This window comes from Macaca thibetana, chromosome 18, assembly GCF_024542745.1.
Source record: "Macaca thibetana thibetana isolate TM-01 chromosome 18, ASM2454274v1, whole genome shotgun sequence".
NCBI lineage: Eukaryota > Metazoa > Chordata > Mammalia > Primates > Cercopithecidae > Macaca > Macaca thibetana.
This window is the reverse complement of record NC_065595.1, coordinates 60198491-60215034: the sequence shown is the minus strand read 5'-3', so window position 1 is coordinate 60215034 and position 16544 is coordinate 60198491. Positions and strand designations below refer to the sequence as shown.

At 48.3% G+C, this 16544-nt stretch overlaps 1 protein-coding gene across 5 annotated transcripts in view; it reads left to right on the top strand.

Moving 5' to 3' along the window:
- Positions 1-16482, top strand: part of ENOSF1 (enolase superfamily member 1) — a 39648-nt gene extending 23166 nt beyond the window's left edge. For 4 of the 5 annotated variants that reach the window (XM_050767657.1, XM_050767660.1, XM_050767659.1 and 1 more), the window contains 9 exons: positions 343-425; positions 2349-2383; positions 5247-5334; positions 7872-8006; positions 11314-11355; positions 12153-12282; positions 12578-12677; positions 14632-14713; positions 15948-16482. In XM_050767657.1, the coding sequence (XP_050623614.1) occupies positions 343-425; positions 2349-2383; positions 5247-5334; positions 7872-8006; positions 11314-11355; positions 12153-12282; positions 12578-12677; positions 14632-14713; positions 15948-16049 (797 nt within the window). In that variant the 3' untranslated portion in view covers positions 16050-16482. The remainder of the gene's footprint in view (positions 1-342; positions 426-2348; positions 2384-5246; positions 5335-7871; positions 8007-11313; positions 11356-12152; positions 12283-12577; positions 12678-14631; positions 14714-15947) is intronic. The other variant, XM_050767662.1, reaches the window with a different exon arrangement.
- Positions 16483-16544: the final 62 nt, after the last annotated feature.

Below are 16544 nucleotides of genomic sequence, written 5' to 3'. Positions count from 1 at the left end.
TTGTCCTCCCAAATGCCCCGTGCTGAGTAGCTAGGCCCTCAAATCAACATTCAGGTCTGCATGGTGAAGCCTCCTGAGTATGACCTCTGACTGCAGAGTTTGCTTCAGCCACTGCTGAAAGGAAGTTTGGCTTTAGGATTACACTGTAGGGAGGGCCCTTGGGGAGCAGGGCAGTCTGTGAGGGTATTGTGACCACCTGGGTTTCACATCCTAGTAATTTGTGGCTGGGTGTGTGTAAAAGGCCAGGTCAGGAGAACAGCTGGACTCTCCAGGGGAAACAGCTTAGCTACAGGCACTTCCAATTCTGAAGGGCAAAGTGTTGACGGTGCTGTGTTTTCACAGAGAAGCAAATGCTGGCACAAGGCTACCCTGCTTACACCACCTCGTGCGCCTGGCTGGGGTACTCAGATGACACGTTGAAGCAGGTGGGCATTTTAACCTGGCTTTGTAAACAGGCTGAATGGGGAGAAACCAACCTGTTTTTCCCTCTGTGGTCACACCACTACTCTCAGTACCTCGCTTCTGACACCAGACCTGTATGGTTTTCCTTCTCACGCCAACCAGTTTTCCGCTGCTTTGTGGACACCAACTGGGTGTCCTGCTATTTTACTCAATTGTGACACCATCTCCCTGGAGCTAGCCTCAGACCCCGCAGGTTAAGGGCTCAGTCTTGGAGGACTGGCCCATGGCAGATGCCAATCACAAGTCCACGTTGTCATCTGTGCTTCTGACTGGCTTTACCTCCGATTAGAGGTTCCCACAAACCCCGCTTTGAGTTCAGTCATTTGGTGGAATGGCTCATGGAATTCAGGGAAACACTACTTATGTTTACTCATTTATTATAAAGGATGCAACTTAAGAACAGCCAAACTGAAGAGACACGTAGGACAAGGTGTGAGGAGTGGGTACAGAGCTTCCATGTCCCCTCCAGGTGAGCCACGCCCCCACCACCTCCACGTGTTCACCAACCTGGAAGCTCTCTGAACCCTGTCCCTTGGGGGTTTTATGGAGGCTTCAGTATTTAAGTGTGATTCAGTATTTGGCCATTGGCCATCAATTCAACCTTTAGCCCCCTCCCCTCCCCAGAGATCTGGGAATAGGCTAAAGTTTCCAACCCACAATCATGCCTTTCAGGTCTTTCTTGTCCCCAGCCCCATCCTAAAGCTACATAGGGGACCTCAGCAGGGCTGTCTCATTCACATACAAAAGACACTCCTGTTACTCAGGAGATGCCAAGGGTTTTAGGGGCTGTGTGCTAGGAAATAGGGGAGCAGCAATGGGGGCAGAGACCAAATATATATTCCTTCTCATGTCACATGGGCTTTAGATTCCAGCCTCTCCGGGAGAAATTTAATATTTTCTTGTTCACCTTTCTGAATCATTTTGGCTGAGGGCGGTGGCTCATGCCTGTAATACCAGCATTTTGGGAGGCTAAGGTGGGTGGATCACCTGAGGTCAGAAGTTCGAAACCAGCCTGGCCAACATGGCGAAACCCTGTCTCTACTAAAAATACAAAAAATTAGCTGGGCGTGGTAACGTGCATCTGTAATCCCAGCTACTCAGGAGGCTGAGGCAGGAGAATCACTTGAACCTGGGAGGCGGTGGTTACAATGAGCCGAGATCACACCACTGCACTCCAACCTGGGCGACAGAGCAAGACTCCATCTCAAAAAACAACAAAAAAAAGTATTTTTTCTCGTTCTGAAGGTACACAAGCAAATGCAAAGTCATTCACCTTTTGGACCCTGGGACTCTGTGACTTAGTGAATCACCTTGGGCTCTGGAAGGTGACAGCCTAGGGTATGATTCCCAGGCAGCACCAGCGGCAGACCCACTGCAAGATGGAGAAATAATGCCTATTTCATGCGGTGGTTTTGAGGATTCAGATACATGCTGTAAGTTGTGTCATGCTCAAGGCCTCCTGGCTGGCACACGGCATGGAGTCGGCACGTGGTTGATTTATTACCGTTTCTCCTTACGCTGTGCCTACTTTTAAAGAGTGAGGAGAGAGGGGCTGGCTTCTGCACGTTACTCTTACATCGTTCTGTGGATGCCACAGAATATTCTAGCTTTAAAAAGAGAAAGATCAATGCTATATTCTCCTTCCAGGAAGGTTGTGACCATTAAAAAAAATGGTTCCCATAGAGATGAGGAAAGAAAGTCACCCTACAAGTAAAAAGTGATCTCTGTCAACCAAGCTGTTTCTGCTGTTAATTTCAACAACACATGAGTGTTACTCTGGTCTGTGCTATAACCGTAGTGCTTGTGAAATGGATCAGCAATGACTGATGTCCTGGTCAGACCAAGGGGCTCTCTCCAGTGTATGACCCTGTGCTCCTTTCCCACAGCTCTGTGCCCAGGCGCTGAAGGACGGCTGGACCAGGTGAGTGTGATGATGGACCTGACTTGCCCAGTTGGTGGCAGGAGAGACTCAGGCAGTGGAGGGGAGCCAAGGAGTAAAAGGCACCCACGGGTTAGGATCACTGTGGCTCATAGGGCTGCATAAGAGAAGTTTCCCCTTAGGCCAGGCTCTTTCTCTAAAGGCAGGATGTGTGTCCTCATTAGAATTCTAGGACATCAGAGTGGAAAGAGGCTTGGGAGGTTGTTGATTTCAGGCACTAACCTAGAATAGAAATCCAGTCTTTACCATCAGTAACTAGCGTTGATTCAGCTTCTGCATGAACACCTCCAGAGGCAGCGAGCTTAACTTGGTTAGGCACTTCCCATTCTTTGAGGGCTCTAAGTATTAGGCCGGTCTTTTCTTCTCTTTTGAGACGAAGTTTCACTCTCGTCACCCAGGCTGGAGTGAGTGGCGCAGTCTCTGCTCACTACAACCTCCACCTCCCAGGTTCAAGCCATTCTTCTGCCTCACCTCCTGAGTAGCTGGGATTACAGGCACCTGCCACCACACGTGGCTAAATTTTGTATTTGTAATAGAGACAAGCTTTTGCCATGTTGATGAGGCTGGTCCTGAACCCCTGACCTCAGGTGATCCGCCTGCCTCAGCCTCCCAGTGCTGGGATTACAGGCGTGAGCCACCGCACCCAGCCAGGTGGGTCTTTGATGTCAGGAACCCTTTGCTTCCATGTAATTCCCAGCCAGAGGTCCCAGTTCCCAAGAGCCAGGCTGTTCCTCTTCCACTTGAGTGACAACCTTCCTCTCCCTCCAGGCCACCTCCTTTCCACACTGCTCATCTGCGCTTCTCCCTTCTGACTCTTGCTTGTGCAGGTAAAGACCTCTGGCCATCCTAAGACCTTCTCTGGATGAGCCTCGATGGTTGACGACCCTGCGTCCTGACACAGGGCAGGATGAGAGGGACCATCATCTCTCTTGAGCCAGTCACTGTGCGTCCCTCAGCGCAGCTCATGGTGGCACTTTTTGCCTGTGACATGTCACCAGGCTTCCTATCTGACTTGCAGCCACTCTGGCCCCTGAGCCTCCTGCTACTCAGTGTATCCTGTGGAGCAGGAGCTCCAGCATCACCTGGGAGCTTGTCAGAGATGCAGCCTGGGCCTCTCCCCAGACCCGCTGCATGGGAATCTGCATTGGAACAAAAGCCCCGAGTGATTCCTGTGCACACTTAAGTTGGAGAGGCACTGAATTCTTGTTAATGCCTCAGCTAAATAAAGGGTTGAGGAGTGAGAGCTTGAAGGAGGCAGCATGAAGCCATGGAAAGAGGCAGTGGCATCTGATGGAACTGAAATCACATCTTGCCTTTTCCCCTCACCCCCTGCAAGTACTTGCTGTGTGGTCATGAGTAAATTGCTCAGCCTCTCTGAACTTCATTTTCTGTCTATCAGTAGAAATAATATGAGCTTGGGTCCTCCTCAAAGTTGCCATATCTCAGAAGGACCAGCACAGGGCAGGATTCAGAGCAGCTGCTGTAAGTGCTGGCTGCTTGCCCTCCCTCTACATACCCGGGGGAGGCTGCAGCAACGTATCTGGTAAGGCAGAGAAGGCTGTGGGGAGATTTAAAGGGCCTCTTCTCAGCACAGGAAGCCTGGCACTCAGAGCCTAAGGCCAGCCACCCTCTCTGGAGCATCACGGATCATGTAGTTGAAGCCCCTAGCTGGTACAGAAGAGAACGGCAGGTGCCTGAGAGTGTGCGGCAGGCACTCTGTAAGCTGGGGCTCTTTGCAAAGCAGCCGGAGGACTTCAGCCAGGGAGGTGCACAAGGAGGATAGGCTGGCGTTCAAGGGGGCAGATGCTGGCCTCCTTGTGGTGGTGTCCCCTCCTTCACCTGCCAGTGCCCACACTGAAGCCAGCAACACACCCTTCTGACAGCAGCGTCACGGGGTGTGGACGTAGAGGCCCGTGTCTCGAGAGATAGCTGGACATCCACACAGATTAAGGAGCTCCCGATAAGTGTCTGGATGTGGTGTAAAGGAGACCTCTGCACGCAGGATCCAGCTGCACTTTGCTATTCCCTAGTTATGTGACCTCATCATTTTCCCTGCCGGAACCTCAGGCCCCTGCACTGCAGGGGACAGACCATCCCTGTGGCCTTCCTCTCACTGAGTTAATTCAAGACAGAGTTCTCCTTTGTAAACCAGACCCTTCCCATTCAGGCTATCAGAGGGTAGCTCAGCACCCCTTGTCAGCCCCGCTCTCCTTTTCAGTTCTCACTGTGGCTTTTTTGTTCTTAATTCCTTTTCATGGCACAGCAAAAACTGAGTTAATTGTATTAAAGACCTGACTTCGGCCGGGTGCAGTGGCTCACGCCTGTAATCCTAGCACTTTGGGAGGCCGAGACGGGCGGATCACGAGGTCAGGAGATCGAGACCATCCTGGCTAACACGGTGAAACCCCGTCTCTACTAAAAATACAAAAAACTAGCCAGGCGAGGTGGTGGGCGCCTGTAGTCCCAGCTACTCGGGAGGCTGAGGCAGGAGAATGGCGGGAACCCAGGAGGTGACAGTTGCAGTGAGCTGAGATCCGGCCACTGCACTCCAGCCTGGGCGACAGAGAGAGACTCCGTCTCAAAAAAAAGACCTGACTTCTCTGTCTAGCCTCTTAACTCCAGGTCAATAGATAATTGAGAGTCATTGCCCTGATACTGAATGAAGAGATAAAGTTCACAGGTTTATTTCAAGTGACTTATCTGAAGATGAGGAAAGAGCAAGAGGTTACTAGAAAACATGGTCTGTGAATTGTTGACAGAAAGACAGTCACTTCTGCAGAAACTCCAGGTGCCCTTGCCAAGTCCAGGTACAGGTCTAAACTAGCAAACCAAATGCATTTTCTAGGTTTAAAGTAAAGGTGGGTGCTGATCTCCAGGATGACGTGCGAAGATGCCAAATCATCCGAGACATGATTGGACCAGAGAAGACTTTGGTAAATATCCTCTCACACCACTGAGAAGCAGCGGCCTTTGTCCAGGGCTAAATGCAACTCGTTTCAAGATTAAAAAACAATGGGAATTTAAAAACGTAATTGTCAGAGGAAGTACAGTTCTATAGTCTTGCAGTAGGAAAACTCAAAAAAAAAAGCAAAGGGACTAATAGTTTTACATTTTCTAATTCTGCAGAACTAGTTAAGTAAGTTTGGGGTTAAGGATCCTTTCTTGCTAACACAGATGCACCTGAGCAAACAGTTTTCCCATTGGTGCTCTGGTGTGTCAGTCATTGAATCTCCCCTCCCAGCTCCTCAGGTAGGAGGGTGTCAGGGCCATTACTGAAGAAATGTTGGAACTTCACTGAGATAAATGTAAGGATCAGTCATTTCTGATTTGTATTTTTATAAACCAGTTCTTATGTGTAAACTATTTTCATGAAAGAAAGTCACAGTAAGATGTTTTTATGAGGCTTCAGAGGCTTTTTTGCGTAAGTTAAAATAGAAATTTTGAGTTCTTGACCCAGGATCACTATACATGAATTAATGCTGTTTTTTTTTTTAAATGAGGTCATCTTTATCCAAATAACTTATGATAAAAATTGATTCTGGGCTGGCCAGACGCTGTGGCTCATGCCTGTAATCCTAGCACTTTCGGATGCCTAGGTGAGCGGACTGCCGGAGCTCAGGAGTACGAGATCAGCCGGGCAACATGGAAAAACCCCATCTGTGCCAAAAAATACAAGAAAAAAAATTGGTTCTGGGCCAAACACAGTGGCTCATGCCTATAATCCTGACACTTTGGGAGGCTAAAGCGGGTGGATCATTGGAGGCCAGGAGTTTGAGACCAGCCTGGTCTACATAGTGAGACTCCATCTCTAAAAGAAAGAAGAAAAAAAATTAACCAGGTGTGGTGGTGCTTGTCTGTAATCCCTCCTACTTTGAAAGATGAGGCAAGAGGATCACTGAGCTCAGGAGGTGGAGGCTGCAGTGAGCTACAATAATACCACTGCACTCCAGCATGGGCAACAGAGTGAGATCTAGTCTCTTAAAAAAAAAAAAAAATCATTCTAGGCATACTGTCCTCTGGTTTTCATAGTGTCCTGGGAGGGAGCTCTTATCACTTAGCACATTCTATGGAGATACCGTTTCTCCAAGCATGATAAGATCAGGGATGAGGGGCTGTCCCTTAAGCTGGGCACAGCCAGCACCTGGCTTCCAAGAAGGATAGTGGTACACAGAGAGCCAGGGCCTAGGAGGGAGAGGACTGGACTTGAACTCACCATTCACTTGACTTATTGTTCTTAAGCAAGTTATTTCTCTGCATGACAGTTTTATTTGTAAAATGGGTTAATATGAACTGCCTCATGGGGTTATTATTTTTTGAGATAGGGTCTCACTCAGTCACCCAGGCTAGAGTACAGCGGCAAGATCACAGCTCACTGCAGCCTTGACCTCCCCTGGCTCAGGGGATCCTCCCATCTCAGCCCCCTGAGTAGCTGGGACTACAAGTGAGAACCACCACACCCAGCTAATTTTTGTATTTTTTGTAGAGACAGGGTTTTGCTATGTTGCCCAGGCTAGTCTTGAACTCCTGGGCTCAAGAAATCCACAGGCTCGGCTGGGCGTGGTGGCTCACGCCTGTAATCCCAGCACTTTGGGAGGCCGAGGCGGGTGGATCACGAGGTCAGAAGATCGAGACCATCCTGGCTAACATGTTGAAACCCCGTCTCTACTAAAAATACAAAAAAATTAGCCAGGCGTGATGGCGGGCGACTGTAGTCCCAGCTACTCAGGAGGCTGAGGCAGGAGAATGGCGTGAACCCGGGAGGCGGAGCTTGCAGTGAGCCGAGATCACGCCACTGCACTCCAGCCTGGGCAACAGAGCGGGACTCTGTCTCAAAAAAAAAAAAAAAAGAAAAAAGAAAATAAATCCACGGGCTTCAGCCTCCCGAAGTGTTGAGATTACAGGCATGAGCCACCATGCCTGGCCCATTATTATAAATATTAAATGGAACAAAATCCATAAAGTGCCTAGTGGAGAAGGTGTGCCATTATGGAAGAGTTTAGGCTGTTTATTATTATGCCAGACACATAGTGGGCTATAGTCAATAAATGACTGTTGAACAAACTTAATGTTGATTGTACATGATTCAGAATGTGACAAAATGGTTTCTACAAACAGAACCAACACTGTAAGACACATGTATTTGGGTGGTATCTAAATGGAGATTGGACCAGAGCCCAGGGCCAGCGAGCATTTCTCATGGCCCAGCCCAGGGCACTGCCGGACCTCCCAGCGGCTCCTTGAGCAATTCACAGCTCCTCCTAAAGACTGTACCTGGAGCCAGAGTCCCCGTCTCAGTGGCTGCTCTCGGACTCTTTTTGTTAGGGCTGTGTGCTGGGCCTCAGCGGAGGTGTTAGGGGGTCTCACTCGGCTGTTGGTGGCACTGAGTGACAGCATTTCTTCCCTGGGAGCCACAGCCCTGCCACGAGGTTGGCTCAGAGCAGACCTCCCTGTGAAGAGTCTCTTTTTGCAGATGATGGATGCCAACCAGCGCTGGGATGTGCCTGAGGCAGTGGAGTGGATGTCCAAGCTGGCCAAGTTCAAGCCATTGTGGATTGAGGAGCCAACCTCCCCTGATGACATTCTGGGGCATGCTGCCATCTCCAAGGTAGGAAAACGGCGGCTGCTGCTGGGGCACCTTATTTTTTGTTTAGTTTCCCAGAGTGCTGGGGACGGATCTTAAAATTTCTTCACTTGTTCCCTCTTGCATTTATTTCCTGATGAAGTAGCTGAAATAATTGTAGTGTGTGACAAATACTTTCCGAGGAATCATTCCACAACAAGAATCTCAGCTGATGAGCCCCTGGGAAACAAGACTTTTCACCTTGGGTCCCACTTGCTTTTTCCTCCTTAGGGCTCTTGCAGGGTGGCTGTGCCCTGCTGAATGCCAGCTGGCCTAGCACCAACCTGATCTCTGCCCAACTGAGCATCTCCCAGGAAGCTGCTCTGGGCTTTAACCCTCCCAGGTTTTGCTTACAGGAGGGAGGCCATCCCCTTAGGAGCATCTGAGGAAGGAGCAGCTGCATAGCCTGCAGGTCCAGGTGGGGGCAATGGAGATGCCCCAGGGAGTACAGGGCACACGCTGGGGAGCTGTCAGACAGGCTGCCACGTGGGGCTGGATTATGGGGTCTGTCCACTCAGAGGATGCAGCCAGTCGGAGAAAGCCACTGCAGCTTCTCCAATGAAAGAACGGCATAGTGGCCGGACATGGTGGCTCACACCTGTAACCTCAGCACTTCGGGAGACCGAGGTGGGTGGATCACCTGAGGTCAGGAGTTCAAGACCAGCCTGGCCAACATGGTGAAACCCCATCTCTACTAAAAATACAAAAATTAGCTGGTTTCGATCTCCTGACCTCATGATCCGCCTGCCTGTAGTCCCAGCTACTCGGAGAGGCTGAGGCAGGAGAATGAGGTGAGCCTGGGAGGCGGAGCTTGCAGTGAGCCGAGATCGTGCCTCTGCACTCCAGCCTGGGCAACAGAGCGAGACTCCGTCTCAAAAAAAAAAAAAAACAAGCCGGGCGCGGTGGCTCAAGCCTGTAATCCCAGCACTTTGGGAGGCTGAGACGGGCGGATCACAAGGTCAGGAGATCGAGACCATCCTGGCTAACACGGTGAAACCCCGTCTCTACTAAAAAATACAAAAAAAAGCTAGCCGGGCGAGGTGGCGGGCGCCTGTAGTCCCAGCTACTCGGGAGGCTGAGGCAGGAGAATGGCGTGAACCTGGGAGGCGGAGCTTGCAGTGAGCTGAGATCCGGCCACTGCACTCCAGCCCGGGTGACAGAGCGAGACTCTGTCTCAAAAAAAAAAAAAACCAAATTAGCTGGGTACAGTGGTGTGTGCCTGTAATCCCAGCTACTCAGGAGGCTGAGGCAGGAGAATGGCTTGAGCATGGGAGGTAGAGGTTGCCATGAGCCGAGATTGCACCATTGCACTCCAGCCTGGGTGACAGAGCAACACTCTGTCTCAAAAAAAAAAAAAAAAAATAGCATAGTGACAGCTGGAGCACAGATGATGTGACTGGTGGCTACATGTAGAGTCCATTGAGACAGAGGGTGTGTGGGAGGTGAGGAACGGGCAGGGAGAAACCCAGGCAGGGATGGGAGTGAGGAGGCTTTTCCAGGCATCTGGGAGACATAAAGGGAGAGGGCAGCTTGAATAGAGCAGATTCAGGAAATATTGAAAAGGAAGAAAAACATTTGGCCCCTAGTCTGACATACATGCTTAAAATGGTAGAACAAGTAAGTCAAATGGCCTTTCTTCCTCCCCTGTCCTCCGTTTCTCCCTTTCTCTTCTGAGATAAAGAACCAAGAGTACTTAAATTAGAAATTTTAAGCATAAAATGTTAGCTTGAAACGGTGCCTTAGAGACCATCTGCTCAAACTAAGACCTTCTGCAGATGAGAAGGCTGAGGCCTTGGGTGGCACAGGCGGGGCTTGCCCAAGGCCACACATCCCATGAGACTCAGGGCCAGCACTGGAATCAGGGATACTTGGCTGCTGAATGAAGGGATTTTTCTGCTGAGTAGTTGGCTTAGTCTGATGATTCAGATGCCTCCTCTGGCTCTGGGATCAGTGGAGTTCCAACCCAGGCTCTACTACTTTCTAGCTTTGTGATCCAGGAACAGTTCAAACCCGGCACACCTGTTTTCTCATTTTCTGTAAAATGGGGATAACGATGGCTCCTCTCCCATGGGATTGAGACCAGGAATCATTGAAGACAGTGTTTTGCACAGCGCCTGGCAGGTACTCAGAGCTCCAAAAATGTGAGCTATTAGTGTGATTGCTATTATCCTAAACAAAAGGGAAGGAAAACCAGGGAGAAACCAAGGATGCCTTCGCAGAGTAGCTGTGGAGTCGCAGTCCCAGTAGAGGATGGACGGACTGCCCAGAGGCCAGGTGGCAGGTGAGTGAGGTAGTGTTCAGGGACCAGGTGAGAGGACAGAGAGCAGCAGGGCTGTGTTCAGGTGCAGAGTCCAGTAACTCAGCAGGTGAGGAGTCTACCAGGTGAGCAGTGGTCTCAGCCTAACCTGCAGATTGAGGTCTAAGGCCACCCACTGAGCTGGAAGGAAGAGGAATTTTTTTTTTTTTTTTTTTTAGTTTTTTTTTCACAGAGTTTTCCTCCTTAAGGAAGAGGATTTTGGAATCAACAAAGACACGAGGCCAGGTGCAGTGGCTCACACCTGTAATCCCAACACTTTGGGAGGCCGAGGTGGGAGGATCATCTGAGGTCAGGAGTTTGAGACCAGACTGGCCAACATGGCAAAACCCCAACTCTATTAAAAATACAAAAATTAGCCAGCATGGTGGCATGCACCTGTAATCCCAGCTACTTGGGAGGCTGAGGCACGAGAATCTCTTCGGCCTGGGAGGCAGACGTTGCAGTGAGCCAGGATCATGCCACTGCACTCCAGCTTGGGTGAGAGCAAGACTTGGTCTCAAAAAAAAAGATATGAGAGGGTTCTAGGAGGTTTCTCAGGGAGGCAAGAAGAAGGGAAATGACAAAGTGATGACCCACAGGAAGGAGTCGGCCAAAGGTTGGACCCCGTGAGTTCACAATGAGCCACTCCAAGTGGCCCTGTCCTTATGCCACTGCACAGGCTGCAGAAGGAGGTGCCATCCACGTTGGGAGGAGCGCAGCTGGAGCATGGGCCAGGACACTGCAGAAGGACATCTGCAGAGCCCTGGTCAGGAACAGGGCTGGTGGTGGCAGCTCAGCAGGGCTCACCTTCTCCTCTGCAGATGCACAGAGCCCTCCTGAACGCATGTGTTCCCCTGGACATCCTTTGCCAGTCTTGAGTCTTCACATGGCTCAACAGCAGGGCCGTTTCCTCCTTCAGCTATAAATGTTTTTAAACATTAGGAGTTGCAGTTCAAAACTTAGGAAAATAACACCAGGCTGCCTTCTATTTTATAGGCACTCGTCCCATTAGGAATTGGCATTGCCACAGGAGAACAGGTGAGTGACATCCCCTTGGGGTCAGTACACGCTGACCAGCAACCAAGGACACAGTCGTGTGTTAGGCTCCACTACCTGCTGTACTTTCAGCTGGGAAATTTTCATCATCTTAGAAACTGGGTCATTTTATCAGAGTCTAGTCAGATATAGAAAAAGTTTGTGGCTATTTCTCCAATTTATATGACTAAGGTCAGTTCTTTTTCAAAGTGTCTAATTGAAATTGACAAGGCAGCAATTTAAAGTTGCTATTGCAAGGGCAGAAAATGGTGTTAAGAAAGCCAGCTTTCAAATTGAATAAACATGACTGCGTTCACTTTTTGAGCTTATAAACGAAGCCCAAGTGCCTGCCAAAACCTGCTGCAGTCAGCCCACGAGCAGAGCAGCGTGAGGAGCAGAGTCTCTGTTTTCCCGGCAAAAGGAGCAATACTGCTCTGCCGCGGTTCCGCGTTGTCGTCTGTGCCACCTGCTTATCACTGTCACCGTATTTCATCCTGATGCTTCATCTCCCACTTACCAGTCGCTGTGACAGTCATTCCCTCATAAATGGCGAGCCAGTGTGATTTTACCCTGACTCACACTGTTGCATTAGCAGATTTGTAAAGTGAGCACAAGGTCCCTGCCCACACTAGAAAAACGTGCCTCATGCCCGGCGAGAACAAAGACAAAATACAGTCTGGGCTTCCCGAAGGCCACTGATGAGTAATGATTGGCATAGAGGGGCCGCGTTGCCAGGTTTTAGAGATCCTGAGGGCCAAGGCTGACTCTTCTGTTGGTGTTATGTTCAATTCTATTTCCAGTGCCACAATAGAGTGATATTTAAGCAACTCCTACAGGCGAAGGCCCTGCAGTTCCTCCAGATTGACAGTTGCAGACTGGGCAGTGTCAATGAGAACCTCTCAGTATTGCTGATGGCCAAAAAGTTTGAAAGTAAGGGTGCTGCAGTGGCTGCAGACCAGACCTTCATTTCCCCACTAATCAGACACCTCCCTTGATGGCTTGCAGTTCACACGCGCAGGAGTCTCTAGTTTGCCATTTTGATTTCTTCTAACTCATTTAGCCTTAATCCGGGAATTATTGATGATTTTCATCTTGGAATTTCATCCCTAAATATTAATTAATGATTTAATCACCTGTGGGCAATAAGAAAAACCAGAAAGTTCCCTTTCACCCCTTCCTCTCCCTGCCCTACTCTTGGTATTACATAGAAACAATTTCCTTTTAGTTCCTGTTTGCCCCCATGCTGGTGGAGTTGGCCTCTGTGAACTGGTGCAGCACTTGATTATATTTGACTACATATCAGTCTCTGCAAGCCTTAAAAACAGGTCAGTAATGTGGGATTAATACTTTCTGCTTCAGTAGGGTCCCTCAATCTAGGCCAGAGCTTGTAAATTCTGCCTTCATGACCAAAAAACACTAAGACCTTGTCCACTGGCCCGTCCTGTAACTCTCAGGCAGAGTGGGTTCTGCTTCCACTTCTCCACACAGGGCAGTAACAGCAGAGACCCACCAACGAACAGTCATTTTGCCTCCTAGGATAGGGTCTGGTAGGTGACTCACTTTATTTTTTCAGTACATTGAAAGTGAGGCTTGCAACCACACTACTCCCTTAACCAGCTCCTGTTTTCATCACGTGTATTCTATACTTCTGTCCCATCTCCTCTTCCCAGTACTGGAGTCTTCCATGGTGTAGACATACATTTATTTCATCTTATTTCTCAGAATGCCCCAGGTGGTCTTTTAAATTAGGACAATCTCCTTCCAGTCATCTGCACACATAGGGTTTTGCTTATTACACTTTTCTTGTCTCCTGGAATTAAATGTCCCACAGAAAGATCACTGCAAGTATATAGCAAAGGCAAAAAAGCATTCACTGGGAAAGGGAAACGCCAAATTCAGGACTGTGAGAGATAAATGGGACCCTTGAGGGTACATAGGAGGCTTCAGTAATAATGGTAACCGTTTCTCTCTTCGGGGGGGGGGGTATGTAGTGAGTAGACAGGTGCTGTCTTTTAATATAGCGGAACTATTTTATACTGTGTTAGTCTATTCTTGCACTGCTATAAAAAAATACCTGAGACTGGGTAATTTATAAAGAAAAGAGATTTAATTGGCTTACAGTTCTGCAGGCTGCACGGGAAGCATAGCGACTTCTACTCAGCTTCTGGAAACTTGCAATCATGGTGGAAGGCAAAGGGAGAACAAGCACTTCTTATGGCAAAGAGCAGGAGGAAGAGAGAGTGAGGGGGGAAGATGCTACACGCTTTTAAACAACAGATCTTGTGATAACTATCTCGAGAATAGCACCAAGGAAAGGGTACCAAACTATTCATGAAGGACCACTTCCCATGATCCAATCACCTCCCAGCAGGCCTCGCCGCCAACACTGGGGATTACAGTTCAACATGAGATTTGGGCAGGGACACAAATCCAAACCATATCAGCCTGCCTGTCACAGCTGTTCAATAACAGGTGATGGAAGTCAGGCAGCAGATCTCGGTCGCTGGCCCCAAGGCTCAGAACTACAGTGGCTGACGCAGAACCTGAACACAGATTGCCCCGATTCTAAATCCTCTGCTTTTCATCTCAATCATTTGTATAGCTGAAAGGAACCTCATTTGGTGATTTTATTTTTTGGGTGGAGAGCATGGAATATATTTTATTGTTCTGCATCTGGGTTTGGTTCCCTAGATGTCTTGGTTCTTGGATGGAGGTGGGTGTGTCCCACCTCCCTCAGTTGTGGTCCCATGGACCTGTTCGGATTGTTTATCAGGTGCAAAGTGCACCGAGAAAGTCCACAGTGCTAATGCTTCCTAGATGCCCAGCTGAGGCAGTGACAAAACAGCCCTCCCAGCCAAAAAAAACCCCAAGCCCCTGGCAGCTAATGCAGCCATAGGAAAAAATACAAACACTTCTTTAAAAATAGATCACAAAATTTGGTGATTTTAATCTATTCATCTAACTTTTGACCAGAGGAACCCAAATAATTCCGGATATTTAGAGTCTGAATTGATGCCTTTTAAAGGGCATCACAAAACCTCTAGAGGGACTTCATGTGTTCATTCCATCAAAGTCCCCACCCCACAATGCTGTATTTTAGAAGAAAAGCACCTGAGGCACAGAGGTTTAGGAACTTGCCTAGAAACGCATGGTAACACAGCTAGGCCTTGGCCCACACTGTCATTTCTGAGTGGTACTTGCCCCTTCTGCTTTAAGTTAGCACCATGTGAATAATCCGACTTCAGACATCATTGCCCCAATCTGATTCCCTCCTCCTAGGATGTGTGAGTATGTTGACCACCTGCACGAGCATTTCAAGTATCCCGTGATGATCCAGCGGGCTTCCTACATGCCTCCCAAGGTGAGCTGTGGCCTGGGGGCCCCTGCAGAGATGCTGCCAGCCACTACCATGCCTGTCTCATGAACTAGACCATGGAGCACCAAGCTTTGACTCCTATTAGCAATATCCAGAAACAAACGGTTCTTCAGTTGTCAGTATCAAAATCCTCAGGCCTGAGGGCCAGGGCTTGGAGGTTAAATTGCCTCTGACAAGGCTTCTGTAACACTAGCCTTTCCTCACCAGTGGAGATCTTAACATTTGCACTCCTTGTGCAAAAAAAACCTGGCACCATCTAGCAAGTTAGTGACCTAAAAAGTTTTGACTACAATTGTGTGGTTAGGGCCGTTTATTCTGATCATGTTCAAGAGACCATGACTCATTTTCACCAACAGAGGTCAAACTATTATCAAAGAGTTTGATGAGTTAACTAACTCTGGCAAGTAGCCAGTAAAATGTGTCCTCTGCCCTATTTCCAACAATCTCAAAACTTATTTTAAAAATATTAATTCAGAGGCCGGGCGCGGTGGCTCAAGCCTGTAATCCCAGCACTTTGGGAGGCCGAGACGGGTGGATCACGAGGTCAGGAGATCGAGACCATCCTGGCTAACACACTGAAACCCCGTCTCTACTAAAAAATACAAAAAACTAGCCGGGCGAGGTGGCGGGCGCCTGTAGTCCCAGCTACTTAGGAGGCTGAGGCAGGAGAATGGCGTAAACCCGGGAGGCGGAGCTTGCAGTGAGCCGAGATCGCGCCACTGCACTCCAGCCTGGGCGACAGAGCGAGACTCCGTCTCAAAAAAAAAAAAAAAAAAAAAAAAAAAAAATTCGGGGCTGGGTGTGGTGGCTCACGCCTGTAATCCCAACATTTTGGGAGGCCAAGGCAGGTGGATCATTTGAGGTCAGGTGTTCAAGACCAGCCTGGCCAATATGGTGAAACTCCGTCTCTACAAAAAAATACAAAAAATTAGCCAGGCATGGTGGCAGGTGCCTGTGATCCCAGCTACATGGGAGGCTGTGGCAGGAGAATCACTTGAACCTGGGAGGTGGAGGTTGCAGTGAGCCAAGATTGTGCCACTGTACTGCAGCCTGGGCAACAGATGGAATGACTCCATCTCAAAAAAATAAAAAATAAATAATTAATTAATTACCTCTGGCTTAGACGTAAAAGCATTTCTTGGAGCAGCATAAATACATAAAATCTGTTTTTGTTCCAGTTGGTTGTTAACATGCCTCATTTTTTTTTGGTCTTTGATAGGATCCCGGCTACTCAACAGAAATGAAGGAGGAATCTGTAAAGAAACACCAGTATCCAGATGGTGAAGTTTGGAAGAAACTCCTTGCTGCTCAAGAAAATTAAGTGCTCAGCCCCAACATCTTTTTCCTTTCTGAAGTGAAAAGGCTTAAAATTTCTTGGAAATAGTTTTACAGAAATGGATTTTTAAAAATCCTACCAAGATTAGTTCAATGAAAAGTCATACCACCCTCAGGAATCAGCTAAGTAATTATTACTTGATTCTTTTAGCAAATCAATACACATTATCCTACTTAATACTTAAATAAGTCTAGATTTAACTAACCCAAAGTCCAGGAAGATGTTCTTACAAAATATCAAGGGCTGGCACCTAGACATTAAACTGTACTTTAAAAATAAGCAACATGTTGCATAACTTGTTGGAATAATTCTTGGTTCTATTTAACACTTGTCATAAATTAGCAGAATAAAAATAGTCGTGCAACACCAGGGGGTATCTGGTACGAAGTGAAGGGAAAAAGATTTCACTGATTAACCCTGAAGTGGTTTTGCATCTTTTTCTTGCTTAATCTAAGTGGTTTTGCATCTTTTTCTTGCTTA